This window comes from Capricornis sumatraensis, chromosome 1 (genome assembly GCF_032405125.1).
Source record: "Capricornis sumatraensis isolate serow.1 chromosome 1, serow.2, whole genome shotgun sequence".
NCBI classification, from domain to species: Eukaryota; Metazoa; Chordata; class Mammalia; order Artiodactyla; family Bovidae; genus Capricornis; species Capricornis sumatraensis.
The window spans coordinates 38396638-38422393 of record NC_091069.1 but is presented as its reverse complement, the minus strand read 5'-3'; the positions used below and the strand labels follow the sequence as shown (position 1 = coordinate 38422393).

The 25756-nt window shown below is 37.2% G+C and overlaps 1 protein-coding gene across 1 annotated transcript in view; it reads left to right on the top strand.

Annotated features, from left to right (window-relative positions):
- Positions 1-25045, top strand: part of GMCL1 (germ cell-less 1, spermatogenesis associated) — a 54880-nt gene extending 29835 nt beyond the window's left edge. The window contains exons 10-14 of the mRNA XM_068974977.1: positions 5427-5496; positions 10615-10690; positions 15347-15492; positions 17541-17628; positions 23828-25045. Of these exons, the coding sequence (XP_068831078.1) occupies positions 5427-5496; positions 10615-10690; positions 15347-15492; positions 17541-17628; positions 23828-23956 (509 nt within the window). The 3' untranslated portion in view covers positions 23957-25045. The remainder of the gene's footprint in view (positions 1-5426; positions 5497-10614; positions 10691-15346; positions 15493-17540; positions 17629-23827) is intronic.
- Positions 25046-25756: the final 711 nt, after the last annotated feature.

The following is a 25756-nucleotide window of genomic DNA, read 5'->3' as shown; positions in this document are numbered from 1 at the left end:
TTATAAGTGAATCATGAAAAGCCATATTCTATCTCTAGATCAGTGAATTTCTAACTATAGCCACAACCTGAAGGCAGTGGCACCCCACTCCAGTACTCTTGCCTGGGAAATTGCATGGATGGAGGAGCCTGGCGGGCTGCGATCCATGGGGTCGCAAAGAGTCGGACACGACTGAGGGATTTCTCTTTCACTTTTCACTTTCATGCATTGGAGAAGGAAATGGCAACGCACTCCATTGTTCTTGCCTGGAGAATCCCAGGGGCGTGGGAGCCTGGTGGGCTGACATCTATGGGGTCGCACAAAGTCAGACATGACTGAAGTGACTTAGCAGTAGCAGTAGTGAGTTGAGAAATCATTTTAATGGGAAGGGATGAGCTGTTTTTTAAAAAAAATAAAATACAATAAAACTTAAAAATCCAAATACATTGCAAGTAAGATTGAATATGTTTGCAGATATACTGAGTCACATAAGCTTTGCTGTTTGTTAGTCTTTACCTACTAAAGATGAATTGTTTGTCACCTAGATATTTAGCAGTTATTCTTTATAATAGCAACAATATTATTTTGAGGAAACACTCAAAAGTATATTTATGGAGGATTTTAAGAAAGGACACTAATCAGTGCAAATCATTTGGATACCTTTATTAAGTAGAGAATTATGAAGTGAAAATCCATATTTTAATTGCACTAGGGTTTTCCTCCTGCATTTTGGTAGAGATAGACAAATCACTTAACTTAAAAATTAGAAAAACTGTCCTTTTAGTTGGGAATAAATAAGAACAAAAAAATAAATATGGTGCTAAGCCAGTTCTACTTAGGATTTTAGTAAGTCCATGTTTTTATGTAAAATAATTAAAATCTCAGCTTCCAAAGTCTCATTTTATAGAAAAATTAATATGCTTATTACTGAAGGAAAACATCTATTGCATTTACAGTAATTTTAATTATAATAATTATCTAAACCTAAGGTATCAATTATTTACTGAGTGTGCTTGATTCCTCTAATAATTTAGAAATGGTTTACTTCTCATTATTTAGTTGTTTTTAGATAACTCAGTACACGAACATTCGATTATTCAGTTTTCTATTAAAGCTTTTGTAAACACTGAAAATACTATTTTTGGTATGTTTCTCACATGAAAATTAGTATGAGTTATGAAAACTATTAAATGTAAGAATATACTTTTAACTAAAGATTTAAATATGTGTGATTAAAGTAGAGTCTGTCCTAAGGCAAAGGAAGATAACATTTACCATGATGAGGCCATCAGTTCAGTTCAGTTCAGTTCAGTCGCTCAGTTGTGTCCGACTCTTTGCAATGCCATGAATCACAGCATGCCAGGCCTCCCTCTCCATCACCAACTCCCGGAGTTCATTCAAACTCATCTCCATCGAGTTGGTGATGCCATCCAGCCATCTCATCCTCTGTTGTCCCCTTCTCCTCCTGCCCCCTATCCCTCCCAGCATCTCCTTGCAGTCCAAGGGATTCTCAAGAGTCTTGAGACTCTTAACTTTCCTTCCAAGGAGTAAACGTCTTTTAATTTTATGGCTGCAGTCACCATATGCAATGATTTTTGAGCCCCAAAAAATAAAGTCTGACGCTGTTTCCACTGTTTCCCCCATCTATTTCCCATGAAGTGAGGAACTCCCCAGGTCATTAGGTGCCCAATATGCTACCGGAGATCAGTGGAGAAATAACTCCAGAAAGAATGAAGGGATGGAGCCAAAGCAAAAACAATACCCAGTTGTGGATGTGACTGGTGATAGAAGCAAGATCCGATGCTGTAAAGAACAATGTTGCATAGGAACCTGGAATGTCAGGTCCATGAATCAAGGCAAATTGGAAGTGGTCAAACGAGATATCATGAGTGAACGTCGACATTCTAGGAATCAGCGAACTAAAATGGACTGGAATGGGTGAATTTAACTCAGGTGACGATTACATCTACTACTGTGGGCAGGAATCCCTCAGAGGAAATGGAGTAGCCATCATGGTCAACAAAAGAGTCCGAAATGCAGTACTTGGATGCAGTCTCAAAAATGACAGAATGATCTCTGTTTGTCTCCAAGGCAAACCATTCAATATCACAGTTATCCAAGACTATGCCCCAACCAGTATGCTGAAGAAACTGAAGTTGAACGGTTTTATGAAGACCTACAAGATCTTTTAGAACTAACACCCAAAAAAGATGTCCTTTTCATTATAGGGGACTGGAATGCAAAAGTAGGAAGTCAAGAAACACCTGGAGTAACAGGCAAATTTGGCCTTGGAATGCAGAATGGAGCAGGGCAAAGACTAATAGAGTTTTGCCAAGAAAATGCACTGGTCATAGCAAACACCCTCTTCCAACAACACAAGAGAAGACTCTACACATGGACATCACCAGATGGTCAACACCGAAATTAGATTGATTATATTCTTTGCAGCCAAAGATGGAGAAGCTCTGTACAGTCAACAAAAACAAGACCAGGAGCTGACTGTGGCTCAGATCATGAACTCCTTATTACCAAATTCAGACTTAAATTGAAGAAAGTAGGGAAAACCGCTAGACCATTCAGGTATGACCTAAATCAAATCCCTTATGATTATACAGTGGAAGTGAGAAATAGATTTAAGGGTCTAGATCTGATAGATAGAGTGCCTGATGAATTATGGACTGAGGTTCGTGACATTGTACAGGAGACAGGGATCGAGACTGTCCCCATGGAAAAGAAATGCAAAAAAGCAAAATGACTGTCTGGGGAGGCCTTACAAATAGCTGTGAAAAGAAGAGAAGCAAAAAGCAAAGGAGAAAAGGAAAGATATAATCATCTGAATGCAGAGTTCCAAAGAATAGCAAGAAGAGATAAGAAAGCCTTCTTCAGTGATCAATACAAAGAAATAGAGGAAAACAACAGAATGGGAAAGACTAGAGATCTCTTCAAGAAAATTAGAGATACCAAGGGAACATTTCATGCAAAGATGGGCTCGATAAAGGACAGAAATGGTAGGGACCTAACAGAAGCAGAAGATATTAAGAAGAGGTGGCAAGAATACACAGAAGAACTGTACAAACAAGATCTTCACAACCCAGATAATCATGATGATGTAATCACTAATCTAGAGCCAGACATCTTGGAATGTGAAGTCAAGTGGGCCTTAGAAAGCATCACTACAAACAAAGCTAGTGGAGGTGATGGAATTCCAGTTGAGCTGTTTCAAATCCTGAAAGATGATGCTGTGAAAGTGTTGCACTCAATATGCCAGCAAGTTTGGAAAACTCAGCAGTGGCCACAGGACTGGAAAAGGTCAGTTTTCATTTCAATTCCAAAGAAAGGCAATGCCAAAGAATGCTCAAACTACCGCACACTTGTACTCATCTCACATGCTAGTAAAGTAATGCTCAAAATTCTCCAAGCCAGGCTTCAGCAAAAAGTGAACCATGAACTCCCTGATGTTCAAGCTGGTTTTAGAAAAGGCAGAGGAACCAGAGATCAAATTGCCAACATCCGCTGGATCATGGAAAAAGCAAGAGAGTTCCAGAAAAACATCTATTTCTGCTTTATTGACTATGCCAAAGCCTTTGACTGTGTGGATCACAATAAACTGTGGAAAATTCTGAGAGAGATGGGAATACCAGACCACCTGACCTGCCTCTTGAGAAACCTGTATGCAAGTCAGGAAGCAACAGTTAGAACTGGACATGGAACAACAGACTGGTTCCAAATAGGAAAAGGAGTACGTCAAGGCTGTATATGGTCACCCTGCTTATTTAACTTCTATGCAGAGTACATCATGAGAAACACTGGGCTGGAAGAGGCACAAGCTGGAATCAAGATTGCTGGGAGAAATATCAATAACCTCAGATATGCAGATGACACCACCCTTATGGCACAAAGTGAAGAGGAACTAAAAAGCCTCTTGATGAAAGTGAAAGAGGAGAGTGAAAAAGTTGGCTTAAAGCTCAACATTCAGAAAACGAAGATCATGGCATCTGGTCCTGTCACTTCATGGGAAATAGATGGGGAAACAGTAGAAACAGTGTCAGACTTTATTTTTGGGGCCTCCAAAATCACTGCAGATGGTGACTGCAGCCATGAAATTAAAAGACGCTTACTCCTTGGAAGAAAAGTTATGACCAACCTAGATAGTATGTTCAAAAGCAGAGACATTACTTTGCCGACTAAGGTCCGTCTAGTCAAGGCTATGGTTTTTCCTGTGGTCATGTATGGATGTGAGATTTGGTCTGTGAAGAAGGCAGAGCGCCGAAGAATTGATGCTTTTGAAGTGTGGTGTTGGAGAAGACTCTTGAGGGTCCCTTGGACTGCAAGGAGATCCAACCAGTCCATTCTGAAGGAGATCAGCCCTGGGATTTCTTTGGAAGGAATGATGCTAAAGCTGAAGCTCCAGTACTTTGGCTACCTCATGCAAAGAGTTGACTCATTGGAAAAAACTCTGATGCTGGGAGAGATTGGGGGCAGGAGTAGAAGAGGACGACCCAGGATGAGATGGCTAGATGGCATCACGGACTCGATGGACGTGAGTCTGAGTGATCTCCGGGAGATGGTGATAGACAGGGAGGCCTGTTGTGCTGCGATTCATGTGGTTGCAAAGAGTTGGACACGACTGAGCGACTGAACTGAACTGAACTGATGGGACCAGATGCCATGATCTTACTTTTCTGAATGTTGAGCTTTAAGCCAACTTTTTCACTCTCCTCTTTCACTTTCATCAAGAGGCTTTTTAGTTCCTCTTCACTTTCTGCTATAAGGGTGGTGTCATCTGCATATCTGAGGTTATTGATATTTCTCCCAGCAATCTTGATTCCAGCTTGTGCTTCTTCCAGCCCAGCGTTTCTCATGATGTACTCTGCATAGAAGTTAAATAAGCAGGGTGACCACATACAGCCTTGACGTACTCCTTTTCCTATTTGGAACCAGTCTGTTGTTCCATGTCCAGTTCTAACTGTTGCTTCCTGACTTGCATACAGGTTTCTCAAGAGGCAGGTCAGGTGGTCTGGTATTCCCATCTCTCTCAGAATTTTCCACAGTTTATTGTGATCCACACAGTCAAAGGCTTTGGCATAGTCAATAAAGCAGAAATAGATGTTTTTCTGGAACTCTCTTGCTTTTTCCATGATCCAGCGGATGTTGGCAATTTGATCTCTGGTTCCTCTACCTTTTCTAAAACCAGCTTGAACATCTGGAAGTTCATGGTTCATGTATTGCTGAAGCCTGGCTTGGAGAATTTTGAGCATTAGTTTACTAGCGTGTGGGATTAGTGCAATTTGTTGTTGCATATTTGTAAAATATAAATTACCAGCTTTACTGATTGCCATTTTAAATTTGAATTTTAAGATGATAAAAATTTTGTCAGTGTCTTAAATTTTTAAATCCTTTGTTTTTCCATATTTCTTATTATTATTATATTTGATTTTACATTTTAGAATGGCTGTCTACTGTGTATAAACAGCAGTGGCTGGCTATGCTCCGAGCAGAACAAGACAGTGAGGTGGGGTAAGTATAGTGTATCGTTTGTTGTTGGGGTCCTTTAATGGACTGGAACCTGGTGGTCCGGGGTCGACAATAAGAAAGAAAAAAAGAGAAAGAGGCTGATATTCCTTGTTCACACAGAAAACCGATAAAGCCCTTGACACGGGCTTGCACTGCTTCACATAGGCACCAGACGCCCTCTCGAGGGGATGAAAGCACAGTGCGCCTTGTCGAGAGGGTCTTAGAAGCCCAGGCAAGAAAGTGAGCTCAGCGGGCTTCTGCGTGCCAAAGAATTAGCCTGAGAGAAAGAGAGAGAAAGAAAGAAACAGGGACCCAAGCTCTGATGGAGCAAAGGTGTTTTATTCAACATAGTGTGGGTAAATATACTGTCTTAAGAGGTAGCCATTTTCAGCAAAGATAAAAATAAAAAGTCCAGACTTACAAATTATCATACGGCAATCCATATCAAAGAGAGAGGGTTGTAAATAATCACTTTTACCATGTGGTTCTTGAAAAGGAAGACGGTCGTAAATAGTTACTTATCAGTGTATGGAAAAACTAATGAAGGAAATGCGTGCCGGGGAGTTGTTTGCCAACTCCTCTTAATTCCTGAATATTCAGGAATTACTAAGGGACAGAGGATTCATGACAGATCCAAAACAGCACACAGGAAGCCTCCTGTTAAATGCTTCCTGACAGCGTGTGTATGTGTTAGTCACTCAGTCGTGTCCGACTCCTTGTGACACTATGGACTGTAGCCTGCCAGGCTCCTCTGTCCATGAAATTCTCTAGGCAAGAATACTGGCGTGGGGTGGCCATTCCCTTCTCCAGGGGATCTTCCCGACCCAGAGGTGGAACTCACATTGCAGGCAGATTCTTTACTGCCTGAGCCACCAGGGAAGCCCCCATGGTACATCATAGCATTGTTTATTAAAAAAAAAAATTTTTATATTGAATTTAGTTGATTTTATAATATTGTGTTAGTTTTAGGTGTACGTCAAAAAGATTCAGTTATATATATTCAGATTATTTTCCATCATAATCTATTACAAGATGTCAAATATAGTTCCCTGGGCTCTACAGTAAATCCTTGTTGCTTATCTGTTTTATGTATAGTTGTTTGTATCTGTTAATCTCACACTCATAATTTATCCCTGCCCACCCCCCCCCACCCTTTCCCCTTTGGTAACCATAAGTTTGTTTTCTATGCCTGTGAATCTGATTCTATTTTATAAGTAAGTTTTTTGGGCATTTTTGTATAGATTCATTTTTATTATTTTTTAGATTCCACATATAAGTGATATCATATGATAATTTATCTTTGACTTACCTCACATAGTACAATATTCTCTAGATCCATCCATGTTGCTGCAGATGGCATTATTTCATTCTTTTTTATGGCTGAGTAATATTCCACTTTATAAATTTGTGTGTGTGTACACCACATCTTTCTAAGACAGTCATCTGTTTATGGGCACTTGGGTTACTTGGTTGTCTTGGCTACTATAAATAGTGCTAGGGTGCATGTATCCATTTGAATTAGTTTTCATCATTTTGGGATATATGCCTGGGAATGGCATTGCTAGATCATATGGTGTCTCTAGTTTTTTAAGGAACCTCCGCACCATTTTTTCATAGCAGCTGCATCAATTTGCATTCCCACTAACAGTGTAGGAAAATTCCCTTTTCTCTATACCCTCTCCAGATTTATTATTTATAGACTTTTTAATGATGGCCATTCTAACTGGTATGAGAATATACCTCAATGTAGTTTTGATTTGTATATCTCTAATAATTAGCGATATTGAGCATCTTTTCACGTGCCCATTGGCCATTTGTATTTCTTCCTTAGAGAATTGTCTATTTAGGTCTTCTGCCCACTTTTTGATTGGGTTGTTCATTTTCTTTTTGAGTTGTATGAGCTGTTTGTATGTATTGGATATTAACATTCCTTGAAAGTCACATCATTTGAAAGTATTTTTTCCCGTTCAGTCAGTTGTCTTTTCATTTTGTTTATGGTTTCCTTTGTTGTGCAAAAGCTTTTGACTTTGATTAGGTCCCATTTGTTCATTTTTGCTCTCGTTTCTTTTGCCATTGGGAGACTGATCTAAAAAAATATTGCTTGGGTTATATCTGAGAATGTTTTCCCTATTCTTTTCTAGGAGTTTTATGCTATCATGTCTTTATACTTAAGTATATATATATATTTTTTGGTATATAGTGTGAGGAAGTGTTCATATTTCATTGATTACATGTAACTGTCCAGCTTTCCCAACACCACTTGTTGAAGAGACTATCTTTTCCCCTTTGTATATTATTGCCTCCATTATTGCAGATTAATTGATGATAGGTGTGTGGATTTTGGTATGAATTTTTAAATGGACTCATGTTGAAAAAACAGTAACTATTAAAATCAAGAGCTGTTAGAGAAAAGATCATGTAATCAACTTTTATTCTTATATTTCTTTGTCAGTATTATAAATATTTATCTTTCTGGTCAATTAGTATAATGGGGTATTTGTATTGTCATTTGTTTTGTTAGTAAAATTGAATAATTTATGTGCTTTGTCTCAATGTTATGGTTTTCTTTTAACCTAACTGAAATGTTACTTGGAATAATGCTTTCATAAAGCATGATCTTCATATATATGTATAGGTAAAGCTGATTTTCTTATTTGTGGTAATACTGTCAAATTTTCACTAATGTGATAGGTTTTTTCAAGATTTGGCTATAAGGTGAATTAACTTATCTAGATATAGGTGCTTTTGTCAAAAGCACATGACCCCTCTACAAAATATTTCTGTACTGTCTTCATTTTAAGAGGAAGCAAATTATCTGTTCTTTCAGTGTGCAGTGCTCTGCAGTTCACAGAAGTACTTCCACATTTATTGTTTGATCTTTATACTAGCTCCTTGGTATAGGCAGTATGAAGAAACAGTCCACCTATAAGTTTGTAGAAGGGCTTTACATTTAACTTTTTTCCTGCCCCAGTCTCTTTTATTTTTATATACCAGAAAACTTACTAAAATAATAGCCTAATGTGTTTATATCTAAACAGGGAGTATGTGAAAGGGTTCTATAAATTCATGATAATGATTACAAGATTGTTATCCAGGGTTCTTAGTTTCTGTTTACTTATAATTTATGTCTCATCTTCTCCCAGATATATTCACAGCATACTTATTTTGCAGAAATATAGTAAGATAGTTGAAATAGGAATAAGAAAAATCTCTCCCAAAAATGAAAGTAAATTATTTATTGGAATTCGGATATGAAGAATTTTGTAATGTATGAAATATTTTATAAACCATCCTACCTACTTCTTTTGTATATTCAGTTTTTATATGATGGATGTTCTTTTTTTGTTTCAAGATTTTTCTCATGTATACCCTTTTTGAGTTTATAATATAGAGTCTTACCTAAGAGTCTGAGCTAGAATAAGTGGTTTTCTTGCCCTCAGAAGTATATGGCTGTATTGCCTCTAATGAAGCACTCTATTCCACACATGCTGAGCATCTTCTTGCTACTGCAGGACCAGTAAAATGAGAAAGACAGTGTACTCCCTGGACTCTAGGTTATAATCTAGTAAAGTCTCCCTCCAGGGTTCTTCTCTTCCAAACTCTTTTCCACATTGCCAACAGGATTATCTTCCTATGTAGAAATATAATTTCACTTCCCTGCTTAAATAGGACCAGGGACATTTGAGATTAGTTAGGGATGATTGCTTCATGTGTGATAAATCTGTGTCAATATTTTTTAAAAGTTCTTATCTTTAAGAAGTACATACTGAACTATTTACAGATTACAGGATATGGTATCTGGAGGATCAGCCTCAGAAATAGTCAGTTGGGAGGAGTGTGGGGAGAAGTGGGTTGAGAGTAAAACTAAAACAAAATTACTGAACCTAGATGGTAAAAAAAAAATTTTGGCTCATTATGCTGTTTACTTTTACAGGTTTTAAATTTTTCATAAAAAAAAATTTTAAGTAACAGAAAAAATACATGGGAACTCTCTCATCTTAAAACTCGTATTAGTGTGGCAGGGGCGGCCCTTCAGCAGTCTGTCCCAGATGCGTTTTGCTTCGTCTCTCATGCTCGTTTCAGGTTCTGCCTGCACTACATTCTTCAGACATTTGGTATCCTTTCATGCTCTGGTCCTTTTCTACCTACTGTTCTTCTGCCTGGAGTGGCCTTCTTCTGCGTAGAGGTCATCCCTGACCTCTACCTCAAGAAACTCCCTCTCAGGCACAAATAATACTTCCTCCATGAAGATCCCACTCTAACCCCAGGCAATAAACCTGTGCCTTCTTCATGCTCTTAACATTAGTTCTCTCTACATTATTATATTATTACTTACAAGTCTAGCTTCCTACTAGACTGGGCTCTTGGATGTCAAGGGCATGTTTTATTTTATCTACATTTAATTAATTTTTATTTGTTGTATTTGTTTCAGTATATTTATGAGATGATGATAAGCCCCAGTATCTTGGTACTTACTAAATGCTGTATATGAATGAATATATTATATTACTTTTATCATTTGGAATTCTAAGCTAGTAATAATGTCATTTTATTATTTCATACTGAAATAACACTTTCTCTTAGTTGATTATGGTTTTTAAAGGGCTAAGTAAAGATTAATTGCTAAAGTTCTACAGCAGTTTTCTGTTAAATGCTGGACTTGGTTTTTCTACTGTTAAAAAATGGGTTGTGTGAAACAATAATAATAGATGATACAAGTTGCATCTTATATATTTTATTTATTAGTTAGTTGCATCTTAACTATTTTATATAAAACAGTTATGTTTTATTTAATATTTTATTTAATAGTTAGACTTTAATAGTTTTCTTTCTTAGTAAGCAGACTTTCTCATAGATTTCCCCCACCTCTTCTCTGGTTTTACTCTGCTCTTGTAAAAGTGTTCTAGAAGTCAAGGCAGTAAGTAAAACACTAAAGATTAAAAGTTTTTTTATTTAGCAAAGGTAATGGGCTAGATTTAATCCCTGCATTTTGATCTTCATCTATACCACAAAATTGTGAATCTAGTAGCAATTTTTTCCTGTTGATTTGAATTCACAATTATTTTTCAATTATTAGTTGCCTATTTTCTATGAGATTTCATGTTTTATGTATATTTCTAGGCCTCAAGAAATTAATAAAGAAGAACTAGAGGGAAATAGCATGAGGTGTGGTAGAAAGCTTGCCAAAGATGGTGAAGTAAGTATGGGTTGTAACTTAATTGTATAATCTTATACAAATTGTTATACTGTTAGTGCAAAATATGCTTTCAGTAATAGTCATGATACATGTTACAACTCAGAAGAGCATTTTTTTGTGTTTTAGTTTCTATAGCATGATCTCCTGGGCAAGGAGTTACATGCTTAGTGGTGACTGATTCGTCAGCCTTTCATGAGACTGTTGAACCTCTGGAGTCTAGATAAGAGTTATGAGAAGATCCCTCAGTAATCCAGAAATTAAGATAAATAAGTTTATCCTATTAATATCTTAATATCTTTAATGAAAGCTGTTACATAGTCTTAAGAGTGATTCTGTTTTATAGTTACAACCCTAGATGAAAGACATTCAGACCTTTTGATTTGATTGTCATCCACATTAAGAACTGTTTTTCATTACCACCCAGTACAAATGCTTATAAGGGAAACAAAAGTATCAGAAGACGGTGCTTACAGCTGCTGTGTCCCAAGCTTTGTTTCTACTTAATTTATTTTTAAAAACTGAGTGACTCATTTAAGGTGATTTTACAGCCTTTAAGGAGACATGAACTACACTTTTTAAAAACTCTATCCTAACTAATTTTTATCTTAAAAAAAAATCAGCCTAATTTTTTGTTTGTTTTTCTTCTTTTACTATTATTTTTTAAACTTTTTATTTCTGTGTGTTCCCCATCCTGAACCCCCCCTCCCCATCCCATCCCTCAGGGTCATCCCAGTGCACCAGCCCTGAGCACCCTATCTCATGCATCAAACCTGGACTGGCGATCTATATTATATGTGAAACAGATTGCCAGCCTAATTTAGATAATCATTTGGTTATTTTTCTCCCAGATTTCCCCTCATTTTAACTTTTAAGTTTTGAAAGATTTATTATTTTATGTTTGTGTTAACAGTTGTGATAAATGATCAGAATATGAATGAGAAATAGCGTCTTCTTTATTCCTTAGTCATCCTAGTTGCCGCTCCCAGACCTTGTTCCACTCTTGTCATAATTGAATGATATCTCCTTTGACAAGCATACTTCTTCACCACTCACTACTCTGACTATGGCCATCACTCCCTGGGCTCACTGGTTTGCTTTCTCCCTACTCTTCTTAGCAGTCTCAGTGGTTTTAGTATCTTTTCCTGAATCTTCCTTCCCTCCATGATCTTGTGCGCCACTCTATCTCAGGTACCCATTTCCTGTAAGCATATCCTCCGTTTTTGTATGCCTGATTCATACACCCCCTTCAAAATCTCCACTTTAAGCACACCATTTGCAGAATGTATCTTTGTAGCACTCTCCCTCTAGTATTTGACCTCCCAACATCTTTCTAACCCCACTGGAATGTACATTACATTGTTCTTTTTCCTATTACCTTCTCACCACATCCCTACTTCTTTCTTTACTTGACTTAAATTTATGTTATGTCTTGAAACTGGTCCCTAGCATATACTCTTAATTTCTCTTTTCCTTTTTTCACTCTGTCAAATTCACCTGGCTAGTCCTCAGTTCTTGTTAAATCCCTCCTTTCCATACTCTCCATGCCAATTATTGTTGTTTAGTCGCTAAGTCACATCTGACTCATTTGAGACCCCATGGACTATAGCCCGCTAAGTCTGCTATCCATGGGATTTCCCAGGCAAGAATATCAGAGTGGTGGATTCTTCCCACTGAGCTGCCAGGGAAACCCCTGCTTTCCATGCCTGCTTCCATACAAATGAATTCAACTAAAGAAAAACACCAAATATGCCCCAGCAGGTTTTGTTTGTAAATGTCAGCCTCAAGCAGGTCTTTAATGCTGTGTGATCCTTGTGTCTCCCTAGTGAACTTATCCTCCTGCACTTGGAGTAACTCTCATACCTTCTCCAGGGCAGTGCTCCCACCCTTATTCTTCTCCAGTGGCATTCCTTCCTTCTTTATTCAGAAAATAAAGGCAATCAGAAGAGAGTCTGTGCATCTTCTACCAACAATACTACCAGTCTACCTGCATCTTAGCCGTGTGTTGTACTTCTACAAGAGTGGATGAACTGTTGCCGTCCTAGTCCATCCCCTCCTCCTGTAACGAGCCCTTCCCTTCTTACATAGTCAGAAGGTGTGTTCATACAGTCATCACCTCCCTCTCCTGCGTTGTCAGTTTTCTCTTCTGCATCATTCTGATGTAGCTTATAACATGCTAGAGCATCGTCCATCCTAAACCATTCCCTGACCCACATTCCACTCTAGTTCCCACTCCACTTCCCTGTACCATTTTAAAGCAAAACTCATCGAAAAAAGTTGCCTGTCTCCATTCCAATTCATTTACTCCAATAAACTCAAGTGAAACTGCCGTGCCACTATCACCACTGATCCTGCATTACCAAATCAGGTAGTTTTTAGTCTTCTGAAAGTTCTTGGCAGCATCCTGCTCACTCACTCCTTGGAGATTTTCTCTGTGACTTCCAGGAGAGCACACTGTGCTAGTTTTCTTTCTACTTAATTGGCTGCTTCCTGTAAGTCTTTGCTAGATCCTTCTCTTTCTCAACACATTGATATGACTGGAGGATCAGTACTTGGACTTCTTTCTTGTCTTTGCTCTTTGGCTGGCTCCTAAGTGATCTCTAGTCCTGTGGCTTAACACCAATTTCTAACTCCTGTATCCAGTTTCTCATGTGACATCTTTCTTAGAATCCTAATAGCATCTCAAATAGAATAGGCCCAGCTAAACTCTGGTTTTCATTCCCAGACTCCTCCTTCCCAAGTGTTCTCCAACCCATAAATAGCCCTTTTGTTCATTCGTTGTATAAGCTCGAAACTTTGGATTCTTCTTTCATTCCACACCTGTTGTCTGTAAGAAGTTCCTTTAAATATATAGCTTCAAAATATACTTGCCCTGTCTTCTGCTGTGACCGAAATCCAAGTCACCATTTCCCCTTGCCTGGACTATATTGTAGCTTCATAACTGCTCTCCCTGTTTTTACTCTTGTACATTCTGTTTTCCACACAACAGCCAAAATCATCTTTTTAAGATGCAAGTTAGATCATGTTACCTCCTTCTCTAAAATTTTCCATTAGACTTTTATCACACTTAGAAGAAATCCAAACTCTTCTCTGCTGTGGACACTGGGTGCTATATTCTCTGGCCTCTGACTGGCTCTCTGAACTCATCTCCAGCTTCTGTCCCCCTCAGTTATTACCCTAGCCACATAGCCCTTTTTGCTGTTCTTCAGATATGCCAAGCATGTTTTTTCCTCCAGAGCTTTGGACTCGTTGTTCCTTTGTCTGAGTCACTTTTTCCCAGATAGCTAACTGGTCCGCTCCTTAGCTGACTCAGGGCTCTAGTCATGTAGCATCTCCTTAGACATTCCCTGACCACCTGCCTGAACCAGTGGGCTCCCCAGCTGCCAGCTCCCATCCTTTGCCCTGTCACGCTCTCCTGGAATTACATTCTGTCCTCCTCCACTCAAATATACATGTATTAAAATATACATTTACTAGGGCTGAAACTTATTTACTGCCATTTCTTCAATGCCTAGAGCAGTACCTGGCACAAAATATGTGCTTAATAAATAATGAACTATTGATTTAATGCTGTAATTCATAGTGTCAACCAGGCACTCAAAGCCCTAACTTCAACTTTGTTGTAGCATGCCACTTGACTTAATAGTGTCTTGTTAACTATTAGTTGATAGAATAAACTTGTGAGCCTCATGATGGTTTTATTTCTTTACTTTTTGGCTACACTGGGGTCTTTGTTGCTGCTCTGTGGGTTTTTTCTCTGGTTGTGGTGCACGGGCTTCTCATTGCAGTGGCTTCTCTTGTTGTGGAGCACAGGCTCTCAGGGCTTATGGACTGAGTAGTTACAGTTCCTGGGTTCTAGAGCACAGGCTTAATAGTTGTGGTGCACAAGCTTAGTTGCTCCACAGCATGTGGGATCTTCCTGGGTCAGAAATCTAAACCTGTGCCTCCTGCATTGGCAGGCAGATTCTTCACCACTGAGCCACTAGGGAAGTCCCTCATGATGGTATTTAAAATAACTCAGTTGATTCTGTTGGTTAGTTTAGAGTATTTTTAAAATTTAATTTAAACTTTTTTTTAAAAAAGCAGTGTTCATTCATTACTCGTTACCCCTTGCCTCTGGCAACTACCAAGCTGTTCTCTGTAACTGTGAGCTTAGGAGTTTTTTAGTACATATATATATTTTTTAGATTTTTACATGTAAGAGAGATTACACAAGGTATCACTTAAGGTATTTCAGAGTATTTTTAAAGCAGGAGAAATTTTAATGGATTCTTACTACCTTTATCTAGACTACTAGTTTCCTAACCTATATACCTCCTTAAAATTGTAGTAAAAAGCCATATTAGTTGGGATAAAATTACAGTGTGGAGAGTTGATGAAACAGATCATAAAGAGACAATATTAAGAAAGTACCTTAAGGAATAATGATCATAAAGGCTGCTTTTGCTGGCTTTGATGTATACCATGTCTGTGTAATAAACCTTTTATATATCTCACAGATATATTCTGTGTGGTAAGTCTTAAGGCACTGACAAAATTAGGAAACCATGATACAGGAATATTTGAAATGAATTAAAAAAAGAAAAGACATTTTGATCTTTTAATTTTTGACTTGCTAATATGATAAACTGAAGTAAATCTTTCTCCTTTATATTTCAGTACTGCTGGCGGTGGACAGGTTTTAACTTCGGCTTTGACCTGCTTGTAACTTACACCAATCGATACATCATTTTCAAACGCAATACACTGAATCAGCCATGTAGTGGATCTGTCAGTTTACAGCCTCGAAGGAGCATAGCATTTAGGTAGGATGAAGTTTTCCCACCCCACTCTTCCTCACTCAGAAGAACTAGAAAAATGAAATAAAATCATAATTTATACCAACAGTGGTAGAACTTTGGTAAGATACAATATACAATGAAACGGAAAGGCAGTGATAAGGCTCCATTCCTATAAAGTGTATTAATAATCAAAAGTATATAAAAAAAAGTATAAAACCTAGATCTAATATATCAGGAAGAAAGAATGTGCTAAAATATAAATGGTATAGGGTTGATACTGGGCTTAAAGCTGTTGCCTTGCTGCTAATCCTAAAAGGTCCAAACTGGAAATATAACAAGGTACTTTTATAGGAAAACATGTCTCATATTATCCTTAACTTTCTATAGGATTTCAGATGTCCAACTTTGCCTAATAGTTGAGCTGGCAATATTTTTCTGGAGAGGATGCTGACAAATTGGAAAATAGCTTATTGAACAGATTATTTAAAAGTCCTGGATTCATGTTTACCTTGTGTGTGTGTATGCGCAGACACATCCAACTCTTTGTGGCCTCACAGATTGTAGCCGGCAAGGCTTCTCTGTCTGTGGAATTTTCCAGGCAAGAATACTGGAGTGGGAAGATCTCTAGGTGATCTTCCTGTGCCAAGGATCAAACTCTTATCTCCTGCATTGGCAGGCAGATTCTTTACCACTGTGCCACCTGGGAAGTCATATTTAAGGTACACCATGCACAAAAATTAACTCAAAATGAATCAAAGACTTAAACATATGAGCCAAAACAATAAAATAACTCTTGGAAGAAAACAGGAAGCAAGCTTTTTGATACTAAATTTGACAGTGATTTCTTCAATATGATACCAAAACACAGGCAACAATAACAACAAAAATTGTTCAACTTATCAAAATTAAATCACGTGTCAAAGGACACTTAACAAAGTGAAAAGGTAACCCATGGAATAGGAAAAAAGTATTTGCTAACCATATAGCTGATGAATTAATATCCAGAATACATAGAGAACATCTGAATTCCACAACAACAACAAAAAAAACTAATTCAAAAATGGGAAAAGAACTTAAATATTTCTCCAAAGAAAATGTACAAATGACCAATAAGCACATGGAAAGATGCTCAGCCTCACTAATCATTAGGAAAATGCAGATCAAAACCACAGTGAGACATCACCTCATACCTGTTAGGATGGCTAATATGAAAAACAAAAGTGTTTGTGAAGATGTGGAGAAATTTAAGAATGTTAAAATGGTGCAAACCCTGTGGAAAATGGTATGTCATTTCCTCAAAAAATTAAATATAGAATTACCATATTACCCAGTGATTCTTCTTCTGGTTATCTACCTCCAGAGAATTGAAACCAAGGACTCAAACATATTTGTATACATAGCAACATTTTTCACAGTAGTCAAAAGAGGAATGCAACCCAAGTGTCAGCAGATGGACAGATAAAACATGGCATTTACCTAAAACAATATTATTCAGCCTTAAAGTGGAGGGGAATTTTGACATGTACTGTAACATGGACCTTGAAGACACTGTGCTAAGTGAAATAAGCCAGCACATTATGATTCCACTTACATGACGCACATAGAGTAGACGAGTTTATGGAGACAGAAAATAGGATGGTGATTGTCAGGGGCTGAGGTAGAAATGGGGAATTCATGTAACTGGGTACAGCTTCATCTGGGGAAGAAGTAAAGATTCTGGCTGGATGGTGGTATTGACTACAACAGAACAGTGTGAAATGTCTTCAGTGTCAAGAACTATACACTTAAACTTGGTCTAAATGGTAAGTTTTATGTATATTTTATCACAATAAAAAAAATTATTTTTATATCCCAGATATATATAATAGCACAAACTTAAAAATATAAATGGAATCAGTTTATAGTTTGAAAAAACTTTGCAAAGTATTATCAAATAAAAGACTTCTAGAGAACAAGTAAATAAAAATTTAAAAATTAAAAGAATATGGAAGAAAAAAGTAGAAATTAAAGTAGGGCTTATTTAATCTGCACTTTAAAAAATCATTATTTTTGTGCTTGTGTGTGTATTCTAGATTACGTTTGGCCTCTTTTGATAGCAGTGGAAAACTAATATGCAGTAGAACAACTGGCTATCAGATACTTACACTTGAAAAGGACCAGGTATGTCTCATTACTTCTCTGTTAATTTTTTATTGTAGTATTTGTCTTTTGACTCCTTTTTGAAAATTCGTAAGATTTTAATATTTGACTTAAAGATTGGTTTGAGAGTTTTTTGAAGGTAAAGATGGAAGTGCCATGTTTACTCATTCAAAGTTTACTCCATTCTAGCAGAAGTGTCACTAAGACAAAAAAGAAGGTAACACAATCTGATTGGAGGGCCAGGGAAAAGTTGACAGTACGGAAATAATTATTCATCCTGAACATGATCTTCAAAAAGTTATGACTCTTAATTGTTTTCTCCATTGTGTTCATTATTGCATTTATTTATACATTAATAAGAGAGACCTTAAAAACAATCCGCTAAGTTTCCATAGAGCCTGGATATTAAGAGAACCTACTCTGCTAGCACAGTGGGTTTCTAAAATGACAGACATCTACAGTGTTCTAAAATTATCTCTGAGACTGTCTGTTTCTTCATAAATCACATGCATGTATAAGTTTAAAAATGTCATGATGCCAAAGGAAACCAGTTTCAAAAAATAAAAAGAGCTGTTAAAAATCAAGGAAGTTTGTTTCTAGTAAATCTAACCATCATTTCAAAGGACATACTGTGTTTATAAAGGGTTTGGAGCCTGTAGTTTACATAAATTATTAGAAGTTAGCAGTTTTGAAAGAAAAAAATAGAAAATAAAAAGCAAAACACACACACAAAGAAGTTAGCAGTTTTCCTCAGACTGAAGAGCCTATCATAGAATATCAGAATTTAGCACTGCATGGAGCAGCCTTGGAAGTGATAGTTCTGACCTCCCTGCCTTGTATGAGAACTTCTTTAACAGCATTCTTATGGATGGTCTTCAACCACTGTTGGAACTCTTAGGGGTGAAAAGCTGACTCTGACATGTGAGGTAGTAAATGACAAGGTAGATAGATAATAAGTTCAAATCTGCCTCCACTAAAATTCTCTACTGGTCTCTCTCACACCCTCTGGAGCTGCATGAACACTGTCTATCTTTACCTTCAACTTAGAACTGTCATGGCCCAAAGCAGCCAGAGACTTAACTAAAAATCACCAGGCCTAGTTGTATTCTTAGCATTCCTTGATTTGTTCATTCAACAAACATTTGTATCCCTGTTACATGCTAGGTTTTAAGCTAGGAGTGGAGGAAATGAAGAGAAGCTTATGTTATAAAGCTGAGTAGCACAAGAGAGATGGGCTCAAAGACTGTAACATTGAGGGAGATATCTCGAACCTTTGGGTGTTGGGGAGTGGTGAGGGACAGCTCAGGAAAGCCTCTTCTGGACAAGTTGAAAAGTAAATGGATACCTGAACCAATCCTCAGATGGAGCCCAGGGAGCATATGGGTCCTTCAAGGAACTGAGAGGTTTGAAAGAAAATGAGATCAGGAGTAGAGCAGGGCATGACGGGCTATGGATTGAGTTTGGACTTTTTCCGAGATCTGTAGAGAGCTATGGGAGTTGCATGTATGTATTTTATGTAGCTTATGGAGGTTTGTTTTAGAAAAACAGAAAATAAAAATAAACAGGAAAAAAAATCATACATGGTTCGCTGAGAGATGACACTTCTTTCATCTCCTATATTCTTTTTCCAGAATTTTATCTTATAGTTAAACTGCTTTGTAACCTTCTTTTTTCCCACTTTGTTGTATGTAGCTTTTCTTGTCAATAAATGTATATGTGCAACATCATTTTTTTTGTCCTGTAGTTTGTGTTTAACTTATTTTTAATTGAAGGAAAATTGCTTCACAATATTGTGTTGGCCTCTGCCATACATCAGGATGAGTCAGCCATAGGTATGCATGTGTCTCCTCCCTCTCTAACCTCCCTCCCACCTCCCACCCCTCTAGGTTGTTAAGAGTCCTGGTTTGAGTTCCCTGGGTCATACAGCTAATTTCCATTGGCTATCTGTTTTACACATGGTAGTGTATACGCTTCCATGTTACTCTCTCCATTTGTCCCACCCTCTCCTTCCTCCCCCGTGGCCCGTGTCCATAAGTCTGCATCTCCATTGTTGCCCTGTAAATAGGTTCCTCAGTACCATCTTTCTCCATATATATGGGTTAATACATGATATTTCTCTTTCTGACTTCACTCCGTATAATAGGCTCAAGCTTCATCCACCTCTTTTTAGAACGGACTCAAATGCATTCCTTTTATGGCTGAGTAATGTTCCATTGTATGTATGTACCACGGTTTCTTTATCCACTCATCTGATGATGGACATCTAGGTTGCTTTCACGTCCTAGCTATCATATATAGTGCTTCAGTGAACATTGAGGTATATGTGCCTTTTTCAATTTTCATTTCCTCGGTATATGCCAAGTAGTGGGATTGCTGGTTCATATGGTAGTTCTACTCCTAGTTTTTTGAGGAATCTCCATACTGTCTTCCATCGTGGCTATATCAATTTACATTCCCTCCAACAGTGCAAAAGGGTGCCCTTTTCTCCACACCCTCTCTAGTATTTATTGTTTGATGTTGGCCATTCTAACCAGTGTGAGGTGATAACTAATTGTAGTTTTGATTTGCATTTCTCTAATGAGTGATGTTGAGCATCTTTTCATGTAGCCATCTGTATGTCTTCTTTGGAGAAATGTCTGTTAAGGTCTTTTTGCCCACTTTTTGATTAGGTTGTTTGTTTTTCTGGTGTTCAGTTTTATGAGCTCCTTGTATATTTTGGAATTTAATCCTTTGTCAGTTGTTTCATTTGCTATTTTCTTCCATTCTGAAGATTGTCTTCCCACTTTGTTTATATAGTTTCCTTTGCCATGCAAAAGCTTTTAAGTTTAATTAGGTCTCACTTGTTTATTTTTGTTTTTATTTCCATTACTCTCCGAGGTGGGTCATAGAGGACTTTGCTGTGATTTTATGTTTTAAACAATGTTCTGCCAATGTTTTCCTCTTAGAGTTTTATGGTTTCTGATCTTACATTTAGGTCTTTATTATCCATTTTGAGCTTAGAGGCGTGATAATGGCAGGAAGACAGTTTAGAAACTATTGCTATAATCCAAATTACCAGCAGTAAACAAAGGATGAATTACTGGTACACACAATAACATGGATGAAATAATTAAGCTAGATGCAAGAAGTGAGACAAAAGAGTACATTCCGTATGATCTTTATTGAAAACTCTAGAAAAGGCAGACTATGGAACAGAAGCAGGCAGTTGGTTTCCAGAGGGTAGAGGAAGCATCAGGAACCTAAGGACACTTTGAGGGGGATGGATATGTCTATTATCTTGAGTATGCTGGTTTCTCAAGTGTATATACATGTAGTAGAACTTATTGTATATTTTATGTAACTTGTATGTTTATACCTAAAGACCCTTTAAAAAAATAAAGAAACCAATATCCAATTAAAAAAAAAAATGCTCTTGCTGTAACCCAGATTGGAAACAACGAGAACCTCAACTTAGGGAGGATAGTAATGGGGTGAAGAGATGTTGATGGGTTCTCAAAATTAAGGGGTGCATTTGGTAGAATTTGATACTTAAGTGTGTGTGAGGATGAAGAAGAAAGTAGTCAGAGATAGTAGTACCTACCTGGCTTTGTGACTTGGGCAACTTTTTTCCCTTATATTTGAATTATAGGAAGGAAAACGAACATGACTTGGGGTAAAGAGATGATGAATTCCGTTTAAAGCATATTTGATTTGAGGGCACTGAGGTAAAAATTGGTACACTGGTAGATAAATGGGTCTAGCGTTTATCAGCAGTGCCTGGGCTAGGAATAATGATTGGATCAGACAACCTACAGGAAATTATGTTAAGAATATGACAGGGTGGAAACCTAGGGAGCACTGGTATTTAAGGGGTGGGCAAAAAAAGTAACCTGGTGTGAGGTATTTAAGAACTAGGATGGGGAATCAAAACCAGTTGCAAGCATGACAGTACTGATGGCCCAAAAAGAATGGAAACAGTAGGTAGTATTCAGTAGCTGATGATTTAAGCTTGAGTCGCTTTATGTCTAAGCGAAGATTTCTAGTAAGGAGTTGGACTTAAGGATTCTGGAATTTAGAAATAATAGAGCTATAGTAGAAATAAGTAACATGAGCCACAGAGAAGAGAGAAAAAACAGTCTGGAAACAGATGAAAACTAGGAAGATACCATCACTATGTCTGATGCTGTGATGTATGGACTTCACTGCTTCCATGCCATAGTGGAAGAAGGAAAATGGAGCTTTTCTAAAGATAAAGGTGCACATATAGATATAAACTGAGCCATCGGGCGGCGTTAAAAGTTTTAACAAAGCAAGAATTGGGTGTTTAATGGATGGGAAATGGGGATTAATACAGTGTAATAGTCAGAAATTGGTATGTCCATTAAGCCCCCAAGTGATATCTGCATGGCTGTCTTTCTCCAGAATTGGGTCTTTGACCTACTCTCCCCTACCAACCTTAACTATATTTAGATATCGGAATGCTAATTTTCTTAAGAGTTGTGGGTAAAGAATCTTGCTTTTATCATCAGGTACACACATCATCAAAGCTTTTGTCCTCAACAGACTTAGTAAATCTGCCTTGACTCAGGTTATTGCTACAGATGTTGATTAGTCCAGGGTGACTTAAGCATCTGAAGGTCAGCTGTGCTTTGACATGCTTGCTGCCAACCCTGTTTGCATGATCAGCCAGGTGATGCCTCGTCTGATTTGTCACCATATCCATTTTGTTCACTTAAACAACAAAATACCACTTTGCCCATTTTGGAAACTATAGTGTGTGTGTGTGCACGCGCGTTGTGTGTGTGCGTGCGTGCGTGTGTGTAACATTTCTGTTTGTGTGTGTGTGTGGTGTGTGTGTGCATGCATGCATGCATGCATGCATGCGTACGTGTAACATTTCTATTCCCTGCCTTCTTTATCCAAATTTATCTTGCTGCTCCCCTAACACAGAAGCTGTATCTAGCTGAGCCTTTGTCACTCAAATGTTCCAGTTTTAGTCCCTCTTCATTGTAGGAACACATGCTTCAGTAAATAATATAAAATTCTAGATTTAAACAGCATTTTAAAAGTATATTCTTCAGGGACTTCCTTGGTGGTACACTGGATAAGAATCTGCCTGCCAGTGCAGGGGACATGAGTTTGATCCCTGGTCCGGGAAGATTCCATGTGCTGCAGATAATTAAGCCCGTGCACCACACCTACTGAGCCCACACTCTAGAGCCCATAAGCCGCGACTGCTGAGCCTATGAGCTGCGACTACTGAAGACCACTCGCCTAGAGCCTGTGTACTACAGTGAGGTGTAGCCCCCACTCACCACAACTAGAGAAAGTCCACACACAGAAACAGAGACCCAGCACAGTCAAAAATAAATATTTAAAAAAAAATTTTTTTTAAGTATATTCTCCAGAATGTATAAAGATGAAACAAATGCATATTAGTTCAGAGAATATATCCCAAATATTGAAAAAATGGAGGAGTTCCCATTTCAGGGCTGCTGCTTACACTCTAAAAGGATTTATTCTTTTCACGAAAACCTACTGGTAAACGGTTCCAGAGATCTGTAGCATGAGTGAGTAAGGGTTACATTTGTAGCTCTCAGGTGTAGTATCAACTCCTGTCTCTGAAATCTCAAGTTGCTCTCATGTGTATTGATGTAACTGAACTTGAAATTGATTTAACATGGTAATGTATTTTAGGTTCCAGGAGACAAATGACTTGTTTGCATTAGAGATGGTGGGAAATCTTAGACAAGAGTGAGGAGCCATGCTTATTGGTGACAATAATGACTCCCATCAAGTATTTGCTGTGCATAAAGGCCATCAGACAGAAGCCAAATGAGAAGTCTCTGTATTTCTGGGCCGTATCTGTTCCTAAAATATGTAGGTACTTGATAGAAATTTTCCAGTAATGAAAATAACTACCATTATTGGTTACTTAATATATAGCTGGCTTTGCTAAGCCCTCTGTGTCCACTGTCTCATTTAATCCTAGTATAATCCTATGGAGTGGTTATTCTCCCCTTTTACAGTGAGGAGGCTGCAGTTGATAGAGTCAGTGACTTGCCCGAGGTCACAAAGCTAGTGGGTGGAAGTCTTGAGGTTTGAACAGTGACTGTTAGATTCCAGATGCAAACTTTTAACCACCATACTAACCTTTAGTTCACTTAGTTCAACAGTTTGGTTCTCTGTTTTATTTTTATACTACTACTATTATCATTAAAGTAACAAATTTGTTTTATAGGAACAAGTAGTGATGAACTTGGACAGCAGGCTTCTGATCTTCCCTTTATATATCTGCTGTAACTTCCTGTATATATCGCCAGAAAAAAGAACTGAAAATAGTCATCATCCAGAAAATCCAGAAAACTGAAGATCTCACCAGTTGGAAACAGTAGCACTTTGAAAGCTTTTTGGCCAGCTTTAATTTACTGGCCCTGCAGATATTCACATCTAAGGTGACTAACAATGACAAAGGCCTTACGAACTGTACAGATAATACAGAAGACTATTCTTATCCTCATCACATTTCTATGCATATATGGAAAAGCATTTTAAAGCCAAGAGAATATCTGTCAAACCATTTGCTAATAAAGATATCAACTCATGCTTTTTAATTTAGCATCAGCAGAAAATTGCTATAGGAAAATTTCATGTTTCTCTACAACCATACACTGTCAGTTTTCAGCTTGAACTTTGATCCTACTTAATGTTAGTGAACCTCAATTATCCATTTGTTAGTTTCATTTTTATTTGACTAAACGAATGCTAAAGGAATAATCTGGCCAATTATAAATGCTCTTTCAATTGGTATATTTAAAGCTGTCCTTAATTTTTTTTCAACTGCTCTTTATGATTCCTTCTACTAGTCAAATATTCTTCAGTCTATATATGTTATTAATCATTAATTTTTTTTTCATGGTTTTGAAGACTAAACTGAGGAACTTTTATTTAACTTAAGCATTTTCATGCTTTTTTATTTTGCTTTCCTAGAATTTTAACAAGAAAAAAATCAGCTTCAGGCTTTCAAATGATCTTGAATAGGGGAAGAAAATTAGTTTGATTCTGAGGATATTCTTTTGCCTTTTATGGTCTTTTCTTTGACATTCTGTACAACTTTATTATTAGGTCACAGATTACTTATGTACCAAATATTATACTTTAAACATTTTTATATTCTGTGATCTGTGAATTATTTATTTTCAAATTTTAGTTGGGAATCCTATTTCCTACTTAAGCTCAGGACTTTATAATCTCTGAATTGAGTGCCTTTGAGTTACACATAATACTAGAAATCTCATAGTAAATGTACATAAGGTCAGAGGATATCATATAGAAGCTGATAATAAAGGATTAATGTATAAATAGAACTTATTTTTGTCAAAAATGAGGTGTACATTTTTCATGATTTATATATGTTCGGTTCTTGCATTTACTGCTAGTTTGAAAATAGCCATGCTCATCATCTTTCCAGTCAAAGTGAGTACTTTCTATGGTTAATATATATTTTTAGTATGTTTTAAGAAAAATGGGAATTACTTTTGTGTACCTGTACAAATAATAAATACCCATTTGGAGAAAGAATAAATAACATATAAAACTAACCAAAAAAAAAAAAACTCAGTTGAAACCAGAATTTTTTTTCCAAGTTCGTTTTTTTCTAGTTAGATTTAACTTTTAGCACTAATTGCTAGTTTTTATTCCCTAGCAGTATGTCCATACATTCATAAATCACTTTTGTCCTTTCAAAATTGATCCTCATGGTGAATTTAAAGGAAGCTTTTAAATGCCTTCCCTATCTCCACCCCAAGAACTGTAGTTTGAATGGTTTTAATACAATAGTTTGGCTGTATCAAGGGACAACATTTCTTGTTTTTGTATTTGGCTATATCTCTTTAATGAGATGCTTTTGTTTTTTTCCTGTCTTATTGTAACATCAGAGATTCCTTACCCTTACATATTAAAAATATAAATACCAAATTTAAATCAAATTATTTAAATAACTGAATTTTTATAAATCTTGGGAGTAAAGATAATTAAAGTTTGAGTATATTAGTAAAATTATTTCATTTCACTTGTATGAATTAATCAAAGTAGAATTATATATGGTTCCTGTCCCTTGTTTGTTTCCTAGCAAAAACTGCTTACAAACAAAAGAATTATTTCTTCAATC